This window comes from Panthera uncia (genome assembly GCF_023721935.1).
Source record: "Panthera uncia isolate 11264 chromosome A3 unlocalized genomic scaffold, Puncia_PCG_1.0 HiC_scaffold_11, whole genome shotgun sequence".
NCBI classification, from domain to species: domain Eukaryota; kingdom Metazoa; phylum Chordata; class Mammalia; order Carnivora; family Felidae; genus Panthera; species Panthera uncia.
In genome coordinates this window covers 25,921,956-25,945,156 of record NW_026057578.1, presented here as the reverse complement: position 1 = coordinate 25,945,156, position 23,201 = coordinate 25,921,956, and the positions used below count along the sequence as shown (strand labels likewise).

At 50.9% G+C, this 23,201-nt stretch overlaps 2 protein-coding genes across 2 annotated transcripts; both read right to left on the bottom strand.

Annotated features, from left to right (window-relative positions):
* Positions 1 to 4,032: 4,032 nt before the first annotated feature.
* Positions 4,033 to 9,508, bottom strand: LOC125935971 (putative testis-specific Y-encoded-like protein 3). Its single transcript, XM_049649813.1, is given in 5 exon segments — positions 4,033 to 6,508; positions 6,510 to 6,613; positions 6,615 to 7,009; positions 7,284 to 7,428; positions 9,410 to 9,508. Coding segments are annotated over 5 exon segments (963 nt in total). The 3' UTR covers positions 4,033 to 6,288.
* PLAGL2 (PLAG1 like zinc finger 2) lies at positions 9,506 to 23,092 on the bottom strand. The gene is made up of 3 exons (XM_049650027.1): positions 22,992 to 23,092; positions 17,228 to 17,604; positions 9,506 to 14,647 (listed from the first exon to the last, which is right to left on the bottom strand). Exons 2-3 carry the CDS (start codon positions 17,485 to 17,487, stop codon positions 13,417 to 13,419), a joined length of 1,491 nt encoding a protein of 496 aa, XP_049505984.1. The 5' UTR covers positions 17,488 to 17,604; positions 22,992 to 23,092; the 3' UTR covers positions 9,506 to 13,416.
* Between the last annotated feature and the right edge of the window lie 109 nt (positions 23,093 to 23,201).

Genomic DNA, 23,201 nt, shown 5'->3' with positions numbered 1-23,201 from the left:
GAGTTGGCTAGACTTAAGGAACTCTCAGGTCCAGAAACCTTGCATTTGGACCTGCACTAGCCCAGAAGTCAGCGCCCTTGAACCCGGAGGGCCATCATGGGGTGAAAGTGCCACGGGGGCATCCCACACAAGGGCTGAATTATGACTGTGAGCTCCTAGAGTTAATGACCTTAGCTATCCCACTGGACATCGTGGACATCCATTTCACTTTCCTGCTCTGATGCTTGTCCCGAGCAAGCTGTGACATTGTGCTCTCTCTTGCCATAACTCATTCAAGAGTGAACATGTTGTACCCAGCTCTGGACAATTAGATGCAGGATCTGGAAAGTCTGGAAAGATGCAGCATCACAGAAAGTTTCTGTGAAAGGTTTTCTCCATTTTTTCAAAATTTTAAATGTTTGTTTCTTTTTGAGAGAGAGAAATAGAGCGTGAGCAGGAAGGGGCAGAGAGAGAGGGAGACACAGAATCCGAAGCAGGCTCCCGGCTCTGAGCTGTCAGCACAGAGCCCGATGCGGGGCTTGAACTCACGAACCGTGAGATCATGACCTGAGCCGAAGTCAGACGCTTAACCGACTGAGCCACCCAGGTGCCCCAAGGTTTTCCCCATTTTAAGGGAGTCATGGGAAGACACAATCAGCCTTCTCTGGAGTTACTGTTTCCTAAAATGAGTCTTGGAGCTAGTGCTACCAACTTGGCACCACGTTGAAGATGAAACCAACAGGAAAGACAGCAGATCAGAGAAGAAGTCTTAAGTCCTTGAAAACATAATTGAGCTGCTGAATCACACAGCCCCCAAAGCCCATCTCACCTCTGGATGTCCACGTAAGGAAAAAAATCAATTAAGGTCAGAGTTTCTGTTAGATACAACGAGAAGTATTGTTGCTGAGCCAGCCACCTGGCAGGCTGGAGGTATACATGGAGGTGGGACACCTTAAAGGAACTTTCTCCCTCTACTAAGGAACTTCAAGTTCTTTGTTAGATGAGAAACAGGCTGAAAACTGCAGAAAGACATGCCCAAGGCCACACAGTGGGGAATCAAGAGCACACAGGCCTACCAGCCTTCCAGCTGGTGCCTGGTGCCTACTCGACCACAGCCCCGTGCCCTTGAGATCCTGAGTCAGCATTGATGAGGGGGCTTGTAGGGTGGGGGCCTCAAAGTTCACCAACCCAAGTCAGCGTTCAGTTCTGCTGAGCAAGGGCAAGCAGATACCAGAGACTTCCTTGAATTTTTGTGTTGAAATCACGTCCTTGGAGGAAAAAAATCAAAGTCCCCCAAACCGTAATCAGGGCAGTTACAGGTAACGACTGATTGCAATAGTTTCGGAATAGATTTTTCTGATTGTAAAAACTTGTCCAAAGTTCCTCCCCAGGCCAACAAAGTGGGCGGACTCCTGAGAGCAGAGGTGAACAAAGACCTGAGGTCAGAGGTTCCTGGTGCTCTCCATGCCAGAGCAGGAAGCCCCTCCTCACATTGACCTCCTTCCTCCACCCTTGGAGCATGTGTGAAGCAGGTAAGCAGCTCTGTAGGAGGAACCAGGAATGAGCCCAGACACTGCCTAGAAAACAGCTATACTGGCCGCACAGAGTTCCTATCCCCACAGATATCGTCTTCCCCTTGCCCATCTAGAAGACCCTTCTAAACTTTGAGGATGTTAAAGTACTTACTGATCCCACAAAGAGTGTCTGAACCCTGAGCTGTGCCGGGTAAGGGGAATCCAGCAGAGAATAAAACAGGTCCTCACATAGGTAGAGAAAAAGGCAGGTACATAAATGAATAAATGCATATAACGTTAGGTGGTTGTAAGTGCCCTAACAAGAGCCAAACCACAGAAAGGGAGGGATAGCCATGGTGGTTTTGAGAAGGGGTCATCAGGGAAGACTTCCCGAAGAGGTAAAATTGTAACCAATGAGCTGAGAAACCTTAATGAATCGAGAGCCAGCCATGCAAGTATCTGGAGAAGGTTCCAGGCAGAGGCAGGAGCAAGCAACGTTCTGAGCCTGGTTTGAAGACCAGAGGGAGGTGGTGTTGTTGGAAAGTGATCTGGAGGAGGCAAGGCAGAGGAGATGAAGTTAGACAGGTGACAAGAGGTCAAATCATGAGGCTCTTGAAGGTCATGAGGAACATGTTGGTTTTTCCTCTTGCATGAGGTGGCAGCTTTGGAGGGTTTGGAGCAGAGGAAGGACATGGCCCAACCCTGGTCCTGAGCACCACCTGGCTGCTGTATCCATGTCAGCCCATGGGACATAGCAGGTGCTCACTAAATGTCAGTGGTTGGATTCACTGCTTTCAGCCTCACCATTGGACTCTTGAGGCCACAGAGGGCACAGATCAGAATAGTCCTCTTGTGCCCCCCAGTGCCCCGTATGGAGGGGTACTCAGATACGTGAATGAGTGAGTAAGCAGGAGTAGGTTCTGAAGACAAGACTCATGCCCCAGATGGGTGGCTGGGACACATGGTATCCACAGCCATTTGCTGAGGTCAGTCACAGGGTGAAAGAAGGGTGCCACCGGCCGTGCAGCAGGAAGATCAGGTAAATGCCTGCTTTGGTAAGCACCGTCATCTAGGGCCTAACAATGTGCAGGATGCAACTGGGCCCAAATTTAGGTTGCAGGAGCCAAAGTTGCACCTGCCAACAACCAGTGCAGGGCAGGCAGACGACATGGGGCACCAATTTCTAGGATCACCAGGATGTTTAGAGGCTCACTCTAATTCCCCTGGGAGCATCACGGACAGGTGTTTGGCACAAAAAAAGAAACCCAGAGAGTGTAACCCAGCCAGGCACTGGTATCCAAAATTTGGGTTCTAGGCTGTACTTGGAAGGTGGCAGATTGTTGTGGTCAAAGACGATCATGGAGGGCTTCCTGGAAGAGCTGCAGCCTGAAGTTAAACCGAAGACACTAGAGAGCTGGAGTTGCAGACACTCCCCTCTCCTTGTGTCCAGCTGCCCTGTGAACTCTCTTACCTCCGAACCACATCTAATATTCCTCCCCACTATCCATGGGCTAATTAATGCCTTGGCTTTGAATTCAAAGTTCCTATTTCCAGAAAATGGCCTTAACTTACCCCCTCCCCTCCACCCCAGCCTTGTCTCTTCCAAGCAGCCACACCCAGGGTACATGCTATGCCCTGAACACATCATGCATCTTCTACCCCAGTGCCTTTGGTCAGGTCATGCCATTTGCTCTCTCAGGAATTCCCTCTCCAGCCCCACTTTACCTGAACTATTGCCTTTTCCTCATACCCCAGCTCCTGTGTCCCAACTTCAGGGAAGTCTCCACCCTCCGATCTATCACACACACTTGGGGTGAGCTGCGTGCCAAGCTCGACTTGGTTGGGTTTAGTCTCTTTGGGGTGATCATTCTGTACCGGTTAGGCTACAGACTAATAGCATAATTGTTAGTCGTGCCTCTTTCGCCCCCAGATGTGTTCCAACTCAACAACAAATTACATGGTTACCCTGCACTGCCCTCGCCCTTCTCTGCCCAGCTGAAATCCTTTGGGCAGGAACTATGCCTCATTCTTTGCTCTGTCAGGGCCCAGGGTAATACCCTGACACATCTGGATACAGTCATTCACTCACACAAGTGATTTCTGAGGTGTGATGGGGGCAGAGCAGCAGATGGAAAGGCCCCTGTTCTCCTGACCCATCAGAGGTGGAAGGAAGAAGAGAGGAAAACAAGACCATTTCAGGGAGTGACGACGATAGGGAGAAGGCCACGAAGAGGAGGAGAGAAGATATAGGAGGTAGATGACTTTAGACAGGCAGGGTGGGGAAGGCCTCTGGAGAAGTGGCATTTGACTGAGGCCTGAAAGAATTGAGGGAGCTAGAGATGAGAATATCTGCAGGTAGAGAATTCCAGAGAGAGAGAAAGGCAAGTTCAAAAACCCTGAGGCCGGGACGTGTTCAGTGTGTTTAAGGAACAGCAGAGAGGCGGGTGCAGGGTGAGTGAAGAGATCAACGGGAGATGTCAGCAGGTGCCAGACAATGCTGGGCTTTGTCAGCCATGGCAAGGAATCAGGACTTTTTTTTTTTTTTTTTTTTTTTTTTTTTTCTGCCAATGGAGGGTTCTGGATCCGGGAATATCGTGATCCAAATCATTTTTTCCCCAGACTGAGAGGTCTTTATTTTTCAATCACGCAGATAGAAGACAGAAGTGCCATGACTCCTCTTCTCATTGGATAAAGCCACCCCATGAACATTTCTCTGTTTAGAGGCAGACACGTCAGTTACAGCGATGTCAGTTACAACATGGTCACCAGGTACCGGATCATCAAGACCTTACCGATATCTTTCTGGAGGTTACCCTCAGAACATGGTAACAGTTTCTAGTCGTAAGTCCTACAAAACCCTTATTCATACTACTTCTAAGTACAGGGCTATGTTAACAGGCCACAACAACTTGATAACAATCACGAATAGCCATCTGAGTTTCCAAATGGTGTGGTGTAGAAACATTACATGGACATTCTTGTAAATGCTCTCAGCTAAAAGCAACAAGCAGGCCTGGACAGCTCAATTTCTCCACTGAGTGGAAAAGGGGAAGGAGATGCCTAGGGTCTTACTTAAAAGCAGTGAAATGAAAAACACACAGCATTAACTTTATACATGCACAGGTCATACCTGGGCCAAGAGAACCTCTAAAGTTGCAGTGTTCAGTTAGTAATTCTTCTAATTCAAAAAACATCTTGGTGAATCAGAAAAGTTCAGAAGAATCAGGGGGCTCTCCTCCCTACACCCTGTGGGCTCTCAGCCACCCTGCCTTTCCAGCGGGCTCTGGCTTCGATTGCATTCCCCTGCCTAAAGCATCCACCACTGTGTTTTGTGTCAAGCCCTCCCCTCCCCGTACCCAGGTCCTGGAGAGCAGAGGACAAGGCCTTCCAAGGGAAGGGGGACTCCAGGAAGCAGCTAAGCTCTTCTACCTATACAATCCCACCATGGGGGGTTAGACCCAGTGGAAGGAGAAGAAAGGAGACCGGGGCTAGAGTTGGTCTAAAAGAACCCAGCACCAAACAAAACGATGAAACAGCCCCGCCCCTGGGGACCCTTGCTGAAGGGGGTAAAGAGGCTGCAAAGATCCAGCCCAGGGGTCTACAGCACAGCCCTCCCTCTCTGGAGCCAAAGAGGGGCAAATTCAACAAGAAAGACAGTCTCCTTAGCTGTTCTTAAGAAGCTTGCTTCTTCAGTTGTTTGTTTTTGAGCTGTCATTTTAAAGAAAATGAAAAGAAATATGTGAGATCTGAGCAGGTATGGACAGGTCCCATGACTAGAAACAGCCCTGCTGTACTGCAACCTGGCAGCCTAAAGACAGGCAGAGACTGGAGATGGGGGCAGGGGCCCAGGGGATTCTGTGTGGGCCTAGTGACTGGGGCTCAGGAAGGTAGGCTTCTGGGAAAGAACCCCCATCATTGCCCCTGCCTTGAGCACATGCCCGGATATGCCAGTGTGGCAGAGTTCCTAGGGGGCTGGGGGTTTTCTTGCGCATTGGCAGGCGGTTGTTGAGGTCCTTACAGACCTGGGAGCAGGCAGCAGCGGTGGGAGCCTGGGTGGAACTCAGAAGGGATGATGGCCAAACACTGGCAGGATATCACAGATCTTGATAAGCGGATAGCAGGCCGTGGGGTAGTACCAATGCAGGGGTAAGAAAAGCAGTGTGATCACAAAGAATGCCTTGCCCACTGCTTCACAGCCCTGACCTCATCATGTGGTCCTGCAGTCCTGAGGCCCTGAGGCTATGGAATGTCCAAGACTGGCTGACAGGCAACACCAAATGCATCCCCTTCTTGGATGATGAGACTCAGCTTGCCACAGCCAATATTCTGGATGCATAAATACGAAGCCCAACGTGTTGTGGCCTTGAAGTAGTGAGCCTCAAAGAGGCCCTGGTCCTCCTAGTGCTGACTTGTGGGTGCCCTTGTCAAAAGTGGGTGGGAAGGGGGCGCCTGGCTGGCTCAGTCAGTAGAGCATGGGACTCTCGATCTCAGAATCACTGAGTTCAAACCCCACATTGGACATAGAGCTTGCTTAAAAAAAAAGAAAAAAAAAGAAAAAAAAAAGGTGTGGAGTGGGAAGGCCATGATCAGAAGCAGGCTGGGGCCACAAAGATAATGGGAGTACACATCCATAGCGCTGGGTGCCTGGGTAGAACTGTGGCATGTGACAGCTATGTGATGCCCAAAGGCCGCATGGAAACAAAAGAGCTTGGCCACGGAGGCCACAATCTTGGAGCAGAGTCCACTGAATGTTCGGAGGGGCCAGGGTGCATGAAAGAGAAAGCAGACAGCAGAGCTATGTCATTGGCTTGAGCACAGGTCCACAAGAGGCAGAAGGCAGTCTTATGTAGATGCCAGGTCCTAGTGCAGGGCTTAGCCAGACTGGTACCTGCAGGACATAGGAGGGGCCTCTGTGCGCCACCTTGCTAGACCTCTGCTGGCTCCGCGGGGGGTGGGGTGGGGGGTGTCTTTCCCCCAGTAGGTAGTACTGCAGGAGTTTGGGCCACAAGTCCTCTAATAATCTGGGCAACCTTGTCAGCCTCTGGGAGGTTGTTCTGTGAGAACCCGCTGAAGAAGCTGCGAACAGTGTCCCAGTTCCTGTGTACCAGAACAGGGGGTTCCTTGGCCCTGGTGCCATCGGATGAGACTTGCAACTGACACCACCGGTCCTGAGGATCTGCACTCATACTCCTTCACGAACACCTTGTTCCAGAAGAAGGGATTGTTCCAAAACTTGAAACTGCAGCGCATCCTGGCATGCCTGAGCTCCCTCACCTCCAAATTCACCAAGTACCAGGGCACGTCTTCATCACGAGGACCGATCATGTCTGACAGATGCGGGTGGTTCAGAAAGGCAGTGACCCAGAAGCCAGAAATATTCTGGATGATGAAGCGCCTACGTACCAAGTGCAGACGGCGCATGCGTCCAAACCTGCGTTCCAGCCGCAGGTAGGGCCAGTCCGCCTGGGCACTCACAGCTTCCAGCTCCCACCGGATGGCCTCAGGCAGGTCCGCGGCTGGGCGTTCCAGGTTTATGGGCCCCGCTGCACCGCCACTCCCACCTCCGGGTCCTCCTCCCCCACCAGCCCCTCCGCTCCTCCGCCCCTTCCAGGAAGATGGCGCCCTGCCCAGGCGTCACTTCCTCGGCCTTCCCGCCGCCTCCCGACCGCGACCCCGCCCCCCAACCTCGGCGCGGCGGGTCTCAGGGGCCTCGGTCCGACTAGGCCCGGTGACAGGCGGGGCGGTCCCGGGGGTGGGGGCGGGGCGCCCGCGTGCAGCGGCTTCGCTGACCCAGCGGCGAGGTCGGGCGACGGGCGCCTGGCGGTTCTAGGCCCCCCGCCGTCTCGTCCGCCATCACCTGAGGTAGCCTCTCGCCTGGAGGGGATGGGGGTGCGTGGAAGACACCGCGGGTCCCGCCGGAGGGGCGGTACGGCGGCTACGGGACCATGGCGGGAGGTGGGAAGGCGCGGTCTCCTCCTCGGGGCGCGCTCCGCTCCTCGCACCCTCCTTCGGGGTGTGATTCGCAGAGGTCCCCCTAGCTGCGAGGGACGAGGGTCTTGCCGGCCTGGCTGAGTGGCACGGGGCTGCCTGAAGGGGATGCAACCGCAAGCGCCGGACGGAACTGGCCCCAACATTAGTAGGACAATGGCGATAGAGATGGGGTGAATTGCAGGGGTGTACCAAGCAAGGAATAGTTCCGAGTGGGCACCAAGGATCAGGCACAACTCCGGTCACGGACACATAGAACTTTCCATCACAGCGACCACGCCGGGCGATTACTCTTCCCGGCGGTGGACACTGGGGGCCACGGGGCACCCACACTCAACTGTGGTTTGGGGCAGCTGTAGGAGACTTGCAGCTTTGCACAGGGTAAATTATTCAAGCATATGCAGAAAAGACTATGCAGACTCAAACTGGAAGCCGCAGATGATGGTAATTACCTGGCACGTGGAGGTGCTCCAAGTACTTCTATAGAGAAAGGAAGAAACAAACTTGGGAGTACAAGGATCTGGGGCAAGGGAAGGTCTCAAACGCTGGCAACGGGGAGCATATTGGCATCTGTATGTACAAACTGTATCTTCCTGGGCTTGTAGACTGAAAGATGGACATTGTTTCACCTTGCCCAATGCCCAGAGGCTGCCTCTTGCTCTATACCAGACATTTCACAAAAGTGAACCCGTCTGAAATGCAGGGAATGTGCTTGGATAGGATAAGAGCCTGGATGGACCAGCCTTGCAGCCCTGATCCTGCAAATGCATCTGCACTCCTGTGGTCTTGGCTCCCAAACTTGTGGCTTATGGAGGTCAACACACCTAATTCCCCCTATGCCCGAAAGTCCCTGCTACCTCCTCCAGAAAGCTTTCAGTCTCCTCCCGCCCGATGAATAGGGTGGCGCTGAGCCCCCAGACCCATCCTGGGGTATACACTCCCTAGAGAGCAAGGTGTATTCCCTTGGGGCTCTAGCCAGGGCTCTGACCCATTGGGGTGGACATTCAATCTTTGTCAAGTAAATGGAAGGCCAAAGAAATGAAGGGCTAGCCCACTGCCTTTGTACACAAAACACCCGTAACACACATTAACAGTTGTTAACGTCCCATGGACTCTTGGGCTGGACTCAGGACTGTGTGGCTGTGGACAGTGGCTCCAGACCACACAATACTCAATCTGAGCCCTGGATAGGAGCATCTCAGTACGAGTTGCAGGGCCTATGATGATGAGGACTACCTTCGTTAGACTGGCAAAGCAGCAAGGTCAGAAGCCACGTCAGCCTTTCAACAGTTTGTCTGAACCCAGTGAGTAGGTACAAGTGTGACAAGGTCAGGTCCTAGCTCTGTCACTTGCCAGCTGTGCACCTCGGGCAATGGATGACATCTTTTCTTGGACGACCAGTATCCATTCTTCATCCTAACAGAAGCCCCAGTTTCCTTTGAGAAACCACTCCTATCTCAGCCTTGCAATTGCTGGCTGGCTTGGGGGAGAGCACAGAGCCCTTTCAAGGCCAGTGAGACAGGAGATACCTGGGAGGTGGGGGGCACTTCTGTGAATACAAGGACTCCTCTCTCCTTTCTCTTCCTGGTCAGCACTGAGAATGACGGATATGGAGCCATGGCAGCAATTTACTCCTACACAAAGGGATGAGCCACTTTGTAGGGCCTGAGGATGAAGTCCCAACTACACAAGAGGGTGGAGAGAAATAGGAATGGCCAACCATGTTTGAGTTGCTGGATCCATCCTAAAGACTCTGCTAGATCTGGCACTTTTAGTTACATGAAATTTTCATGGGGCCAATGAGAGTTTCCTCTTGCATCCAAGTTTAAGTGATAGCATGATGCCACTTAGCTCAAGATCTTTCATTTCAAAGTATAAAGTCTGTAGGTGCTAATGTGAAGGCTTGCTACTGTCTGCTCTACACTCACCATCCCCTGGGATGCTAAAGATGTCTGTTGTTTCCAGTTCTTCCCCAGGCACTCTCCAACCCTTTCCCAATCAGACAGGTTCACAACTTCCAAACGCATCATTCAGAAGTTTTTAATAAACAACTTCATTATAAAAACTTTTTTTGAAAATGTAATTCTGTAAAACATTGAAAAATCTACTTTAACAAAGATACGCCCTGTGCATTTTCTAATGGCACTTATATTTTACAATTAAAAACCTTGTTTTATATAAAGCCAAAAATACTCCAAGAGGTTATTCACTGTGTTTACAAAGTGCTAGAAGGTTTTTGTCTTGTATTTTTCTCTTTAAATAATCTGGCATTACGAAAGAGTGGCCCCAAAGCCTTGATCACCAGGAGGGAGGGAGGCAAATGAGAAGTGGTGTCTCAGGAGTTCTAGTGCCAAATATTTAGAGGTGGAGAGGGGCAGCTATGGAAGTGAGCTTGCATCTGAAGAAACTGGGCTGGGATACTTCTTCCAGACCCCTCCACAGAAGCACTAAATTATCACGGTGAATCCTTCTCCTGTGAGAACCGGAACACCCCTTCCCTTGCCACAGACCCTCCTCTCCAGTGGTGAAGGTCATAGCCAATTCCTTCCACAGCAGGTTCAGAGCTCCAGGAGAGGCCAGGGTGAGGTCCCAGAGGAATCTGGACTTTTCTGGCCAACACCTGCCTAAGGCAAAGTTTCTTATTACATAAATATCCTTGTTAAAAAGCAAAATATTGATCCTGTACAATATAAACTGTTAAAAAAAAATCGTGCTTAAAGACAGCTCCTAGATAAGAGGGAAGGTAGAGGGAATGGGGTAAACAGCTACCAAAAAGAAAGGGGGGGGGGCAAGGATTCAGACTACTAGGAGAAGTTTAGGGCAGTGGAAAAATTTCAACTTAGGACAATATCTACGAGCAAAAAAGTAATCACACCTGCTTCCCGGATTTCCATTAAATGCCATTTGTATAAGGTTGGGGGGAAACTCATTGGTGCTCCTTTTCCCACCTCTTCCCTCTTTAAAAGATGTGCACAGATCCTGAGCTGACACAGCTGGGTAGGTCATCCCCTGGCCCCCAGGACTGCACTCAACCTTGACCAGCTGTGTGCAGGATGCGAGGTGCCTGCCCCCTGTTCAAGGCAACTCATCGCTGACAGAGGTTGGAGGTGGTGGGGAAAGGGGTCATCACCCCTTTTTCCTGGTCCCTGTTTGGTCTCTGCCACATGCCATGGCTCCTGTCGTGGGCAGACACCCCTCAGGCTCTCATGGCCTCAGTAAAGGTACTGAAGTGGGTTTGGTACTGAACGTAGGATAAAGCTATTTTTATCCTTTGAACAACCAGGCCAATAAGGCTTTTTTTTTTTTTTTTTTTTTTTTTTTTTTTTTTTAATTTTGGGAAGGGAAGTTTAAGAAACAGCTGGGTGGCTATGGTCCAAAAAAAGGTGAAGGCAGATGTTCCTCTGTACCAGCAAAGTTCACAGTGATAGGGAAATTCCTTGTGTGGGGTGAGAGTACTGACGGAAGAGTAAAGGAGAAACAGGATGGAAGGAGAGGGGAGAAGGGGCAAGGCCCCACTTACAAGGCTTTAAATAGTTGCTCTGCCTGTTCTAGGAGTTTCCCAGCATCGCTAGTGGGGGAGAGAATTCAAGGAAGGGACAGGAGAGACAGGCAGGGAAGAGTGGACTCTTTAAGCCTGAGATTTTATACTCCATGGCCAGAGGCCCACTTGCCTCTATAAATGAGGTGTGCAGGGAAGGTGGCAGGGAGCGGATGAAGGGTTGCTGGGTCTAGTGATGAAGACCAGAGACAATAAGGAGAATGGCAGCACTGAGTCCTGCTTGGATCCTCACGTACCATTTCCTATAATACGAGTCCCAATAACATGCACAGCATGCAGGAGGTGACTGCGTACCAAGGTGGACGCTTTTAAAAATAAACCTTAATTAGTCCCTGGGACTCACTGAAACGAATTTTTAGAAGCAAATCACCTAGTCTGATCCTAACCTTGCCAGACATTTTTATATCTGGTTTGTTTTTTCAAAAGTATCCCAAGCTACCCTGCCTAAATCAAAACATGCTTATTCACTCCACATTGCTTCCAATCAAGGGCCAGGGAGCTACATTTTAAGGCTTGCACCTCAAAGAGTACTGGCCTGGGCTGAAGCAAAAGCCTGGGTCTTGGACCTGCTCAGTTCCTGATGATAAAGCAAAGTGATGTCTAGAAGGAAAGAGGGGGTGTGAGGACTGGGCGGAGGCCGAGGCAGTTCCTTGGTAGTATGTCCTGAAACCCTAGTGGAAAAGCCAGCATGAGGCACCGCTGAGAAAAGTGCCCAGAAACTACTGGCTGCATGTGTAGAAGTTAACAGTAAAGAGGTAGAAGTGTGTTTCTGAATCAGACTGGAGGTGTCTCATGAGGGTCCCACATTGGTGGTCCCTGAGCTGCCTCCCTTCTGTGAGTGGTGAGAGTAAAGCCCGTGCGGAACTGAGAAATGAAGCAGGGATGGGGTTCGGCTGGGCAAGGGCTGTGCTTTCTGTGGCAGGGAGCCCCACAAGCCAGAAGAGTGAGTCATCTGTTGCGAGAAACCCTGCTAAGTATTGGGGGCAAATTGAGGGGGGGCCACAAGAGGAAGGTGGGATTACTTTGATGGGGAGCAGAGAGGCCTATGCACAGTGGCCCTGAGTCCACTGTAACTGCAAAGTAGAGGAGTGGGGACATTGTGGATAAGAACAAAGGTTGGTATGGGAGCCAATGACGTACCCACAGGTTAGGACTCAACTATCTGCCCAGCCCTAACTTCCTGAAGACTGTTCTTGCAACAATTCCACAACTTCCTGGAAAAGGGACAAGCAGGAGAGACAAATCAGGGGTTCATACCCTCTCCTTTGCTATCCAACCAGCTTAGAACCCGAGTCCCTCCTTCCAAGACTAATGATAACAGCTCATGATGTTTGGGGTGGGGGTGGGGAATGAGGGTGATAGAAGCGGGCATGCCTTTCATTTCTTCCTCTCTCCTGTTCAAGAGGAGGAGGAGGGCTCATGATGTACTTGGAGAAAAACAGAATTGCAGACCTGTGAGAAACCTGCTCCAATCTTCTTGCCTGTCTCGCAGACACTGCCGAGGAAGGCAGGAACAGACAGTCATGGAAGATGGCAGAGACTGAAGCAGTCCAAAGTCAGTTTATTTCCCCACAGGGGAAAAATGTGACCTCAAGTGAAGAGAAGTCAGTGAGACCCGACTCCGCCTTGTAAACAGGGCTCCAGTTAACACCAGGTACCAAATGGTTCTGGCTGGTGCCAACTGGACTGGACTGGTGGGAATGAATTCACGGCGTGTAAACAATGTTCACTGCAATCATTCTAAGGCTAACAGCTTGGCAAGGGAGGTGAAATGGTGTGTCTGAGGCGACTGTGTAAACGGTACCGTTGCTGGACAACACTGACTGGAAATGGAGGTGCTGCTACAGGAGGGACGGGGCTGGTGGGCAGGACAGAGGCCCTCTCTCCTGCCTATTGGTGGGAAGCAGGCGACGGAGCCAAGTGACCCTTTGCAGCAGGGCCTGAACAACTGCTGTGGGGGTCTGCAGGTTGGGACCAGAAGGCGGGCTTCTTGGGCTATTTCTCTCGAGGTCATCCAAAGTGAAACCCTTTGTGTCTCCAAGAGGCCTCCCCCTTCTCCAAAGAGGAGGAGGTTCTGACACTTTGGAGAGGGAGAGGGCGAAGTGTGGCTCCCGATTCAGATCAAAAAAAGTAAAAGTAAAAATACCTGAAGTTCTATGGTATGAGATCTTTTCATGGGGTTGGGGCTCAAGGCTCCTCCCAGAACTGATCCTGGAGCTTGAGCCCCCAAACCAAGTGCTCCATACAGATACTGGAATTTTTTTCTTTTTTGAACCCAGCTCTGAAAGCTCAGCTGCCTTCATGGGAGATGCAGATGGGGTGGGTACAGAGGCTCCCTGACAGAGCCTAAGACTGGGCTGAGGGCCTCCTTGGGGGCTACTGGAATGCCTGGTGGAAACGAGGCAGGGTGGTGGTGCTCAGGCCAGAGGTGAAGACAGGAGGCAAGGAGTGCAGAGGTCCAAAGTTCAGTGGTCCGCCAGCTCCCGGGGAATCTTGAGGCTGAGCTTGCAAAGTGGTGAGTAAGGGCTGAGCCTCGGCCTGGGAGTAGCCCATGACCAGGCCTCCGGTGGCCCCGGGTGGGTTACACGGGGGTAGGTTGAGTGGAAGAAAGCCCAGTAAGTGGGAGAAGTCCACATTAGCAGCGCAGAGGGCCTCAGAGAGGTTGGCGGGGCTCTTGGTGAGCAGTGCTTCATCTAGGAGGGCCGCAGCTGCCGCCGGCTGAGGTGAGGCGGGCTGGGGTTCAGCGGACGAGAGAGACAGGCTTCCAGGAAGCTCCGCCAGAAAACTATCCACCTCCACTTTGGGCAATTTGTCGGGCAAGTATGAGGTAGATCCAAGCTGGTATTTTGGAGGAAGCTGAGCTGGGGAAGAGATAGGTGAGGATTCCAGGGGGTAGCTCATACCCATGGGCAGCGTGTTGTGCACCAGGGAGTGTGGCATGCCCGTGCTGGGCATGGTAGGGATGTGGGCGCCATACATGCCCATGGGCAACATGCCAGGGAAGGCCTTGGCCCCCATCACGTCCCGAGAGGCCATGCATAGCACAGGGCTCAGCTCTTCCTTCACACTGACTGTGGAGCTGCAGCTGAGGAGGCCTAACATGTCCACTGGCTCTGTCTTGATTTTGAGCAACTCCTGCGAGTGGCTCTTCTTGACATGACGTGTCAGGTGGTCCTTGCGGCCAAACCGCTGGGCACAGTACTGGCACAGGAAGTCCTTCCGGCCTGTGTGCACCACCAGGTGCCGCCGCACATCCTTACGAGTATAGAACCGCCGGTCACAGTGGTCACAGGGGTGCTTCTTCTCCTTGGCACCACCTGCTACTCGGCGTGAGTGGGCCTTCAGGTGCTCTAGCAGAGCCTGGGTACTCTCAAAGGTCTGCAGGCACACCTTGCAGCTGAGGTCACCGCTGCTGGCGGCATGCATAGCCAGGTGGCGCCGGTAGCCTAGCTTCGTATTGTAATTCTTACCACACTCAGAACAGTGAAGGGCCTCTTTGTTGGGGTCATGGGTCTGCAGGTGGTTCCGCAGATGGTCCTTGCGGTGAAACATCTTATCACAGTACATACACTGGTGGGGTTTCTGGGCTGAGTGGGTGGCCATGTGCCTGGGGGTAGGGATGGAGGACAGAGGAGAAAGAAAGGAGATCACAAGGCTGGCCAGACAACTGAGGTGTCCATTAACAGGGAAGTAGATACAAAAATTATGGTAGAGACACGCAGTGGAATACTATGCCAACTATATTCTATAGACATCCTCACCCACCTGCAAAATCACATATGTACTCCTAGTCTTTGCAGCACCGTTTGTAGTAGTAAAAAATCAGCAACAATCTAAACGTCCATCAATAGGGAATCGGTGAAATAAATTATCAGTTCAAAAAATGACTCAAATAAAAAAAAAAAAGGCAGCTTTATATGTACCCACGGGGAACAAACTCCTAGGATACAATGAAGTGGTAAAAAGCAGTGGGACAGGACAGTGCATGCAGAATGGTACTACGCATAAGAAAAGAGGGAAAACAGATGTATGTTTGCTTGTATGTGCTTAAAAATATTTCTGGAGGGATATATAAGAAACTAACACTGGTTCCTTATGGGGAAAAGGGATAGGGAAGCTTATGGCTTTGATGGAGAATTTTCATTTATACCTTTTGACACCTTGTGAATTTTATGTGAATGTATTTCCTTTTCAAAAAATTATATTTAAAAAATTTTCAATGACACCATAAAAGAAAATTGAAAAGAAAAAATCTAAACTTCTCTATCTGGAACAATCCCAAAACATAATGAGGGGTTAAATCAAAACAGGAAGTTCAGTTTGGTGTGTGTAATCTAATCCCTTGTGAAAATAAAAAGGGAAGGGAATACATATTTCAATGTCTTAGCATGGATACACAAGAAACTGACCCCACTGGATACCTCTGGGGAGAATGGTAGCTTCCAGCATAAGGACAATGCATTTTTCACTGAATGCTCATTTGTACCATTTAAAGTGTTTGCCGTGTAAACCAGCAACATTTAAAAAAGTGTTCCCATGGTATGGCACCTCAGTGTTCCTTGGTTTACCTGCTCCCATCTGGAGGGACAGGAGCTCAGAGTGCAGGAGTTACAATCCAGAGCTCTACGGGACTTTCAGAATCAACTCAGTAAGACTTCGAGGACCCACCATCTGCCAGGTCCTGTGTGAGCTGTCATTAACCTTGTTCTCCACAAGAGGCCGAAGCACAGGACAGCCCCACCCACGTCAGTAAGTGGCAGAAACTGAATTTGAACACAGTCCTTGAAACCTGGGTTCACTCAGGTATACCACAGCTGTCTCTAGTATAGCACCCAGTGATCCTTCCTACCTGGAAGGTATCAAATGTAGCCATTACCCTCAGGCTACGTGTGAGTGCTCGCACCATCGAGAGCTACTATTAACCTCCTGTGACATATCAGACACGGTAATGTACGAGAGGGAGGTGCTGATGGACCCACAGTCCATTTTCCTCATTTTACAAGCGAGGAAACGAAGGCACTAAGAGGTTTAGTGACTCGCCTAAGCTCACGCAGTGACTAAGGTTGGAGTCAGAGCTCCTGCCTCCCAGACCCTATAGGACCTTTCCCGTAGCCTCTCGCAGACACCCAGATTGTCACTAAGGAAGTCTAAGAGGATGGTCCCAACTGGAGTCCACCTCAGACACAGGAGCACACAGTTATCAAAGCATTCCTGAGGACCACAGAACTGTCATGAGGGCAATCCTGGTCACGCTGCCCTGTTACCTGCTTTAGTTCCTTCCTATCAACTGTTTTCCAGACAAGAACTGAGGCTTTCTTTGGTCATCTTGTTCATGCATTTACTTGTCTGCGGTCTGTCCCCACTATTAAGATAGACTCAAGGAGCACCCCCATCTGGCTCACTACTCTGTCCAGGGCACTTAACACCATGTGTGGTATGCAGCAGGAGCTCAATAAATTAGAGTTGGCTAGATGAGTGGATGAAGCAGTGTGCATCAGGCAGTCTATCTCATTTGTAAAGGGCATATTCCTGTTCCTCTGATGGAAAGGCAAGGATAAAGTCAAAATCACTTTGGGGCAGGCCCCCCTCCCTTCCAAGCTGCTCTGCCATATCTACTTTATACTAGCACTTTTACATTCTATTTCACTTTATGTAGGGCTCTTGGGCTTAAAGTTTCAGGAAAGCTGCTGACCGAGAAGACACCAGAGATTCCACAGAGACGGAAGTAATCATGTGAGTAGCAGGCTGGTTCAGAAGAGGCACTGCAGGACCAAAGATGCTATGGGACTTTGGGTAAGTTACTACCCCACTCTGAGCCTCCACTTTAAAATTTACAGATGGGACCAGAGGGTCTCCTTTTCCTTCTCAAGTTAAGACTGATTTCTAATTTCTGGCTAACATTACCTGGCATTACCTGGCAAAGGTGGGGAGAGTAGTACTGAAAACATCGTTTAATCTAGTTTGTTCATGACGGTCTGATATTTCCCCATCAGAGTCTAGTGTCTGAATACAAATACCACCGGTAGCTTTTAGTGAGGGATTTCAAATTGTTGGTGTTCAGGGTACACTTATGGGCCAATAAACGTCTACTCTTCTGTCACAGATAAAGCCTCCCACTCAGTGGAGTCTTTCTGGCTTTGTCCTCTGGGAACCTCAGGGCAGGAAGAGGTATGGGAGCGTCACCTACCTATACAGCTTGTACTTGGAGGCAAAAGCCTTGCCACAGTGCAGCTGAGGGCAGCTATACGGTCTCTGCTCTGGATGGGGGAGGCTGTGAGGCCTCAGCTTCTCCCCATTTGAGAAGGGCGTCCCCGAGATTTCGCATTGGCACTTCACTTGACTCTCCGCCTCCCGGCCCCGAGGCCTGGGAACTAGTTTCCAGCCCACTTCCTCCTCCTGCTTTGCATCTTGAATCCAGGGGGGGACGCCGGTGAAAAATGTGGTCATGGCAAGACTAATGGCGAAGGGCCATGTTATTCAGAAAGCCTCCCCATCAGCTCCACACGGGCTCTCTGCTCTGTCACAGCCTCCAACGCAGCAGCCTTCAGAAAACAATCTCTTCACCTGAAACATCAGAACACCTGGTGTTAGGGAGCCCAATACCATGAAAACATGGGCTCTGGAGGCAGACAGATCCTGTTCAGATCCCAGCCCTTCCACTTCAAAGCCCCGTGACTTTCAGCCAATTACTTCCCTGAGCTATCTCATTTACAAAATGAGTTTAATAATCTCCCAAATCAGAAGGATATTTCGAGGATTAAATGAGATAATGAATACACAGTATTCAGCAGAAGGCTGGGCACCTAATAAGTGCTTAATGGTAACTATTATTACTAGTTCTACCTAGGCTAATAAGAAACGAGATAATCTAAGGAAGTAAAAGCCCTAAACTCCAAATATTCTCTTCCGACTTCACTTTGATATCCTTTCCACTAAATTTAGAGATGGCAGCTCCTCCTCCTTCTCCTCCCCCCCCACTACTTTCCACAATTCTCCTCCTCATGAAGGTGCTAAAGAGCAATAAAATGCCCAAAAGGCAACAGAGAAGGAAGGAGAAGCTTTTGCTTAGGAAATTTACACCCTGGAAAGACAGCCCCTGAGCCAGATGTGTTTCTCAGTAGCACATCAATAAGAGGTTCTGCCTGAGGAGGCAACAGCAGACTCAGCATTTCTCCTAAACCAGTCCTGGTCCCATCCCACCCTCCACCACCTCTCTGGGTCTCCCAGGCCATGCTTCTTTAGCAAAGCCGTCCAACACGCCGCGTGCCGAGCAGCCCCTCCTGCAGACCTTTGTAGCACACGTACATTTCTCCATTATGAGCAGGAAGCATACTAGCATTAGAACTCCTCCACCAAATTGATTCTTTGAAGGCTCAGATCACAGTTCTTTCATTTCCATACACTTAGCATCTAGAAGAGGACTCTCAACTTTCTTACCGTTCGATGAGTAAATTAGTCACTGAATGCAAGCTGATGCAAGGCTCACTTATGCTCACAAAGTTCTGGTTTAAACTGGTGTCACAGCTCTTCCAAAGTGGGGAGCCAACACCTTGAAGTCTGATCCTCTCTCTTGTTGAGGCAGGGGGAGGGGAGGGGAGGGGTGTGGGAAAGGGGAAAACTGGAGCAAAGATGACAGAACTTTTCTCCTGACATCAATTCAGAGAGGATGGAGATTACTGTACCGACTCTCCAAAGGGGGACAACAGACCCACATTCACACTAATAAGATTACCAACTGCAAAGCAACTTGCTACAACAGGGGGATTCCTTTTGAAGAAGTCATGCCAAAATTTGGTCATGAGGCTTTCCCATGTGAAGGGAGCAAAGGACAGTGGGGACTGTCCACGAGAATCTGGGGAGGGCTCCAACCGCACAAACAGCTGTGGGCCACAGAATGCTTGCTCAGCTCATTAGCACCTGCTGCTTACAGTGACCATTCATCTAACAGACTGGCGGTGAACGAGATGATGGGATCAGCGGGTTCATGCCCCAGAGAGCTTTGCTCATCATTAACGTGAGCTACGTCCTGTTCAGGAACCATTCCTCTTGTTGAAGAAACACTGCGGTGTAATATGATAAACATTTCCCCATCACGAGTGGAGATCTGCCTAGAAAGATCTGCACAAAGGTGGCTGCATTTTGCATGAGTCACATGCCGGGGAGGGGTAGGCAGTGCTAAAAAGTAGTCCCACTTGAGCCTTCGAGTCATCGTGGCATATCTGCCTGCTTCACTATAAATCTCCAAGGCCTCTGACGTCTGCCTTTCATGGGTTAAGTCCCTCCTTCTCAAGGGTGGAATCACCTGTTTATAAAACCAGCGATTACTACGCTACCTTGGAATCGGGCAGAGAGCAAGCGTGAATTCGAACATCTACTTTGGAGGGAATTCACCCCACCCTCAAAGTCAAGTTCTGCTCCCCGCTGCTATCTAAAACCGTGCATCTCAGCCTCTGAAAAGCTGGGAACGGCAGCCGGAGGGAAGCAGGTCGCATCACTTTGGCCGACATGAGAGGGGAGCCTAGCCCTGGAAATTCCACACAAACTCAGAAAGAGAACAGTACGTCCCCCACCTCCCACACATACACCTCTTCTGTTCTCCTGAACAAGCACAAACAAGACAGAGCAGTTTAGTATGCTGCTTCTGAAAGAGTGAGTAATGGGCTTCTAGGAAAGAGGCTGGTGGTGGCTAAGGAGAGCTCAAGAGGTTGTAATGACAGAAGCAAAGGAGGGAGGCAGCCATGTGCTTGCCTTGATCTGCGTTTAATGGGGCTATGGCCTTAAAAAGAAAACAGCCAACACCCTGATCCTATTCCCCGTATCCTTTCAAAAAGGCACAGGGGAAGCCCTCACCCATAGTCTCCGACAGGCTGCTGCCGGTGTTACCTTAGGAACCCTTTTGGGAATCTAGTCTCTCTCCCTCTGTCCTTTGTCTGCAAAGTCCTCTCCTCTAGGAAAATTCCTGGGCCTCTCTCCTGCAGACTTCCTGGGCAAAACTGAAAGAATCCTGCTTCTCTTTCAAAGCCGCTCTTCTGGTCTCACACTCTAACCTTAACAACTGTAGAGAAGCTGACGGAACCTGTTCCCATAAAACAAACACAATCAATCCCTCCCAGTTACTGGTATAACTCGGTGTATTTTCATCCAAAGATCGCTTCTGGCGCCTGATCTGAAGAGGGAGGTAGTGCGGAAAGAACCTTGGACTTGCTATCCGAAGAGCTGCCACTTACTGGCTGTGAAAGCAGGCGCAGGTTACTTTGTTTCTCTGAATCTCAGATTCCTCAGTTTCTAAGACAAAGACGTCTTCTCCTTACCTAGAACGGTCTCACAGAGGATGACGCGTCTGACACAAAGTGTGCGCACACATGCGGTGCCGTCTACACTGTGTCTGCCTCTTTTCCGCACAGGGCCCGAGCAGTACTTCTTTTTCCCCCCCCTTTAATGTTACTTCTCAGGCCTCTGAGTGAGTTTCCTTCCCTTCACGTCGCCCCAGAACGCAGCCTTCCCCTTTTCCCTCGCCATCAGCCGCCAGCACATCCCCTCAGCCAGTCGCCCTTGCGCTCCCTCTTCCTCCAGCACCATATCCCGGGCCGGAGCTCTCTCTCTGAGTCCCTTCTGTTACTAAGGCTCCGCGCCCCAAACACAAGTGCTTTCTAAAAACTCCCGAAGGCCCTCTTTGGCAGCCGAAAGGAGACAAACTGCTCTCCAGTCTGTCCGTCCTGTTGTGTGCCATGATGCCTGCTGCCCTCTGACGAAACTATAGTTTTTATGGTGTTACATCATCTCTATAGAAACTGCGTTCTTTCTCCATTATTAGCCTGTTTCCTCATCTGTAAAGCTAAAAATACTTACCTCACAGGCTTGTTGTGAGGATTATTTTAGTCAGGTATGCAAAGGGCTCAACACAGGGCTTGGCTTGCTATAAGTCCCCGACAAAAGGCAGCTATGATCTTTGCCTTTGTACTCAGTTGCACGTTCCCACCTTCTGCTGCCACACTAAATTGTCCCAACCCTCCCCAAACCGTGGAGAAGCAGCCCCCCTGCAGCAAGGAAAGCGTTAATCTCTAAGTGTTCTTAACTAGAGAGACCCATAGAGGATTAACAGCTCCACTCCAGTGACTACCCTAAAATAGCTTTTATCCCTCCTGCCCAAGAGCTACTTGGGGATCTGAAGAACTCAATTCAACACCTGCCCAGGAGGAAACGTACCCGGGAACACACCCTGGAACGTTCTTTAGGGTGGACAGACTCTTCCCTTAAGCAGAGCCCAAAATAGCAACTGGGAAATTATAAATAGACCAAGAAAAAAAAACCCAGGTCTTGACCCCAGCACCAGAAACAAATCCAAAAGACACACCGACTGGCTGGAAAACAGTGAGAAAGGGGAAATGAGCATAGCTGCCCCCCTCACTCACTCTCTCACACTCACTCCAGAGTGGTGGGAGAATTAAATTACAGGGAGGCTGGAGAGTCTCAATGACTTGCATCATTCCAAGAGACATCAAACAGGATTAGCAGGGGTTGGATTTACTCTCGGGCTGCTAGTTCTTCTGTCACTGTAGATGGGCCCTCTTCGGAGTCCCTTTGATTCACTATTTCCTCTGAATCCCGCTGCCTCCCACTCCTGTGGAGGCCTTGAGCAAATGGCTGCAGCTCACTACAGCCCCATTTTCATTACGAGGAAACCTGGTTGGACACCCCCTAGTATTCCTCCCCCCCCCCCCCCAGCAATCTAGTGGCCTCACCTTGGGGGGCAGGGTTAGAAATCCAAGGCCAGACTCTATCACAGTCCCAAGCTAACAAGATGGAAAAACACACAAGCCAGGAGATGGGCTACTCGTGCAGGTGAAAGCACCAGCAACCCCTCCCCCAACCTCCCCAGTTGTCCCCTCATCTTCCACCTTACAGGTCCCTTTCTCCCACCAAGCTGGGGCCATAGCAGGGGACTGGATTTGCAGGGAATAACCAGGCTCCTCCGGCAGCTTCTAGACCACTCCACTGTGTGGTGGGAAAGGTTAAACTCTCCGGGAGCTGGGAGAGATGGGAGTGGACGCCTGCCAGAGAAGGGAGAAGGCACAGAAATTCAGGGAGAAGTCTGGAGGAGGTCTCAGGGATGGGAAGGAAGGGCAAGTGTGATAGAGAATCATTAGCAACTTAACTGGGTCTCTAAGGGACCTCCCCCCGGCCAACAGAAAGAAAGAAAGAAAAAGAAAGAAAGAAAGAAAGAAAGAAAGAAAGAAAAGAAAAGAAAGAGAAAATAAGAAAGAGAAAGAAAGAAAGAAGAGATGGGTTATAAAGGCTGGAGGATTCCAGGGATTGAAGATAGAAGTGAATTCTCTGAATTTCAATGGTCTCAAAACGGGTAACCAAATAGATGATAAGATTCGGAAGTGTAGTCACTGAGGAAGGAATTATAGGTAGGGCTTATCTGGGTTCTCCAGAACCAGGTATTTGAGGTAAGTCTCAAAATGGGCTATGCGGTTCTGGAAAACGAAACAGAGAGTAAAAAGCGACTATTTGGAGCAGGAAAGGGGGTTATGTGGGTCCGAGTAGGCGTGTCTGAGGGGAAGGAGCAGGTGCAGCTTATCTGCGTCCCCCAGACCCGGGTCCCTAGTAAGGTCAGCAGCGCGTTATCTGGGTCTCCAGGGAGCCTGGGGGTCAAGAGTAGGGGACCCTCAGGGCTCTGCGTCTCCAGGTCTCGGTAGGGAGGGAGCTAGTGGGGTTTCTTCCGGTCCCCCAACCCAGGTATCGGTTCCAGGGAGAGATTTCGTCACCCTGGGGCCTATCTGGGCCCGAACTGGCGTGGAGGGGGCCCCCGGTCGGGGGTGTAGGCGACCGCGCCGTGGGGCCCGAGAGGAGAGGCGCCGCCGCTCCGGGTGTCGGGCGCGCGGGCGCAGCGAGACGGCCTCCCGCCCCGCTCCCCGCCGTCCCCCGGGGCCCTCGCCGGCACTCACCGCGCTCGGGGCCCCGCGCCGCGGGCCGGGCCGCGCTCGGGCTCCGCCAGGCCCGTTCAGGCCCCGGTAGTGGCGGCGGTCGGGCCATTGTGCGGTGCATTGTGGGAGCCGCGCGAGCGGGCGCTCGGGCCGTGGAGGGGGCGGTGCCGCGGGCTCTCTATGGTCCCGCCCGCCCGCCGGCTAGAGAGGCCGGGGCGGCGCGCGGGCGGC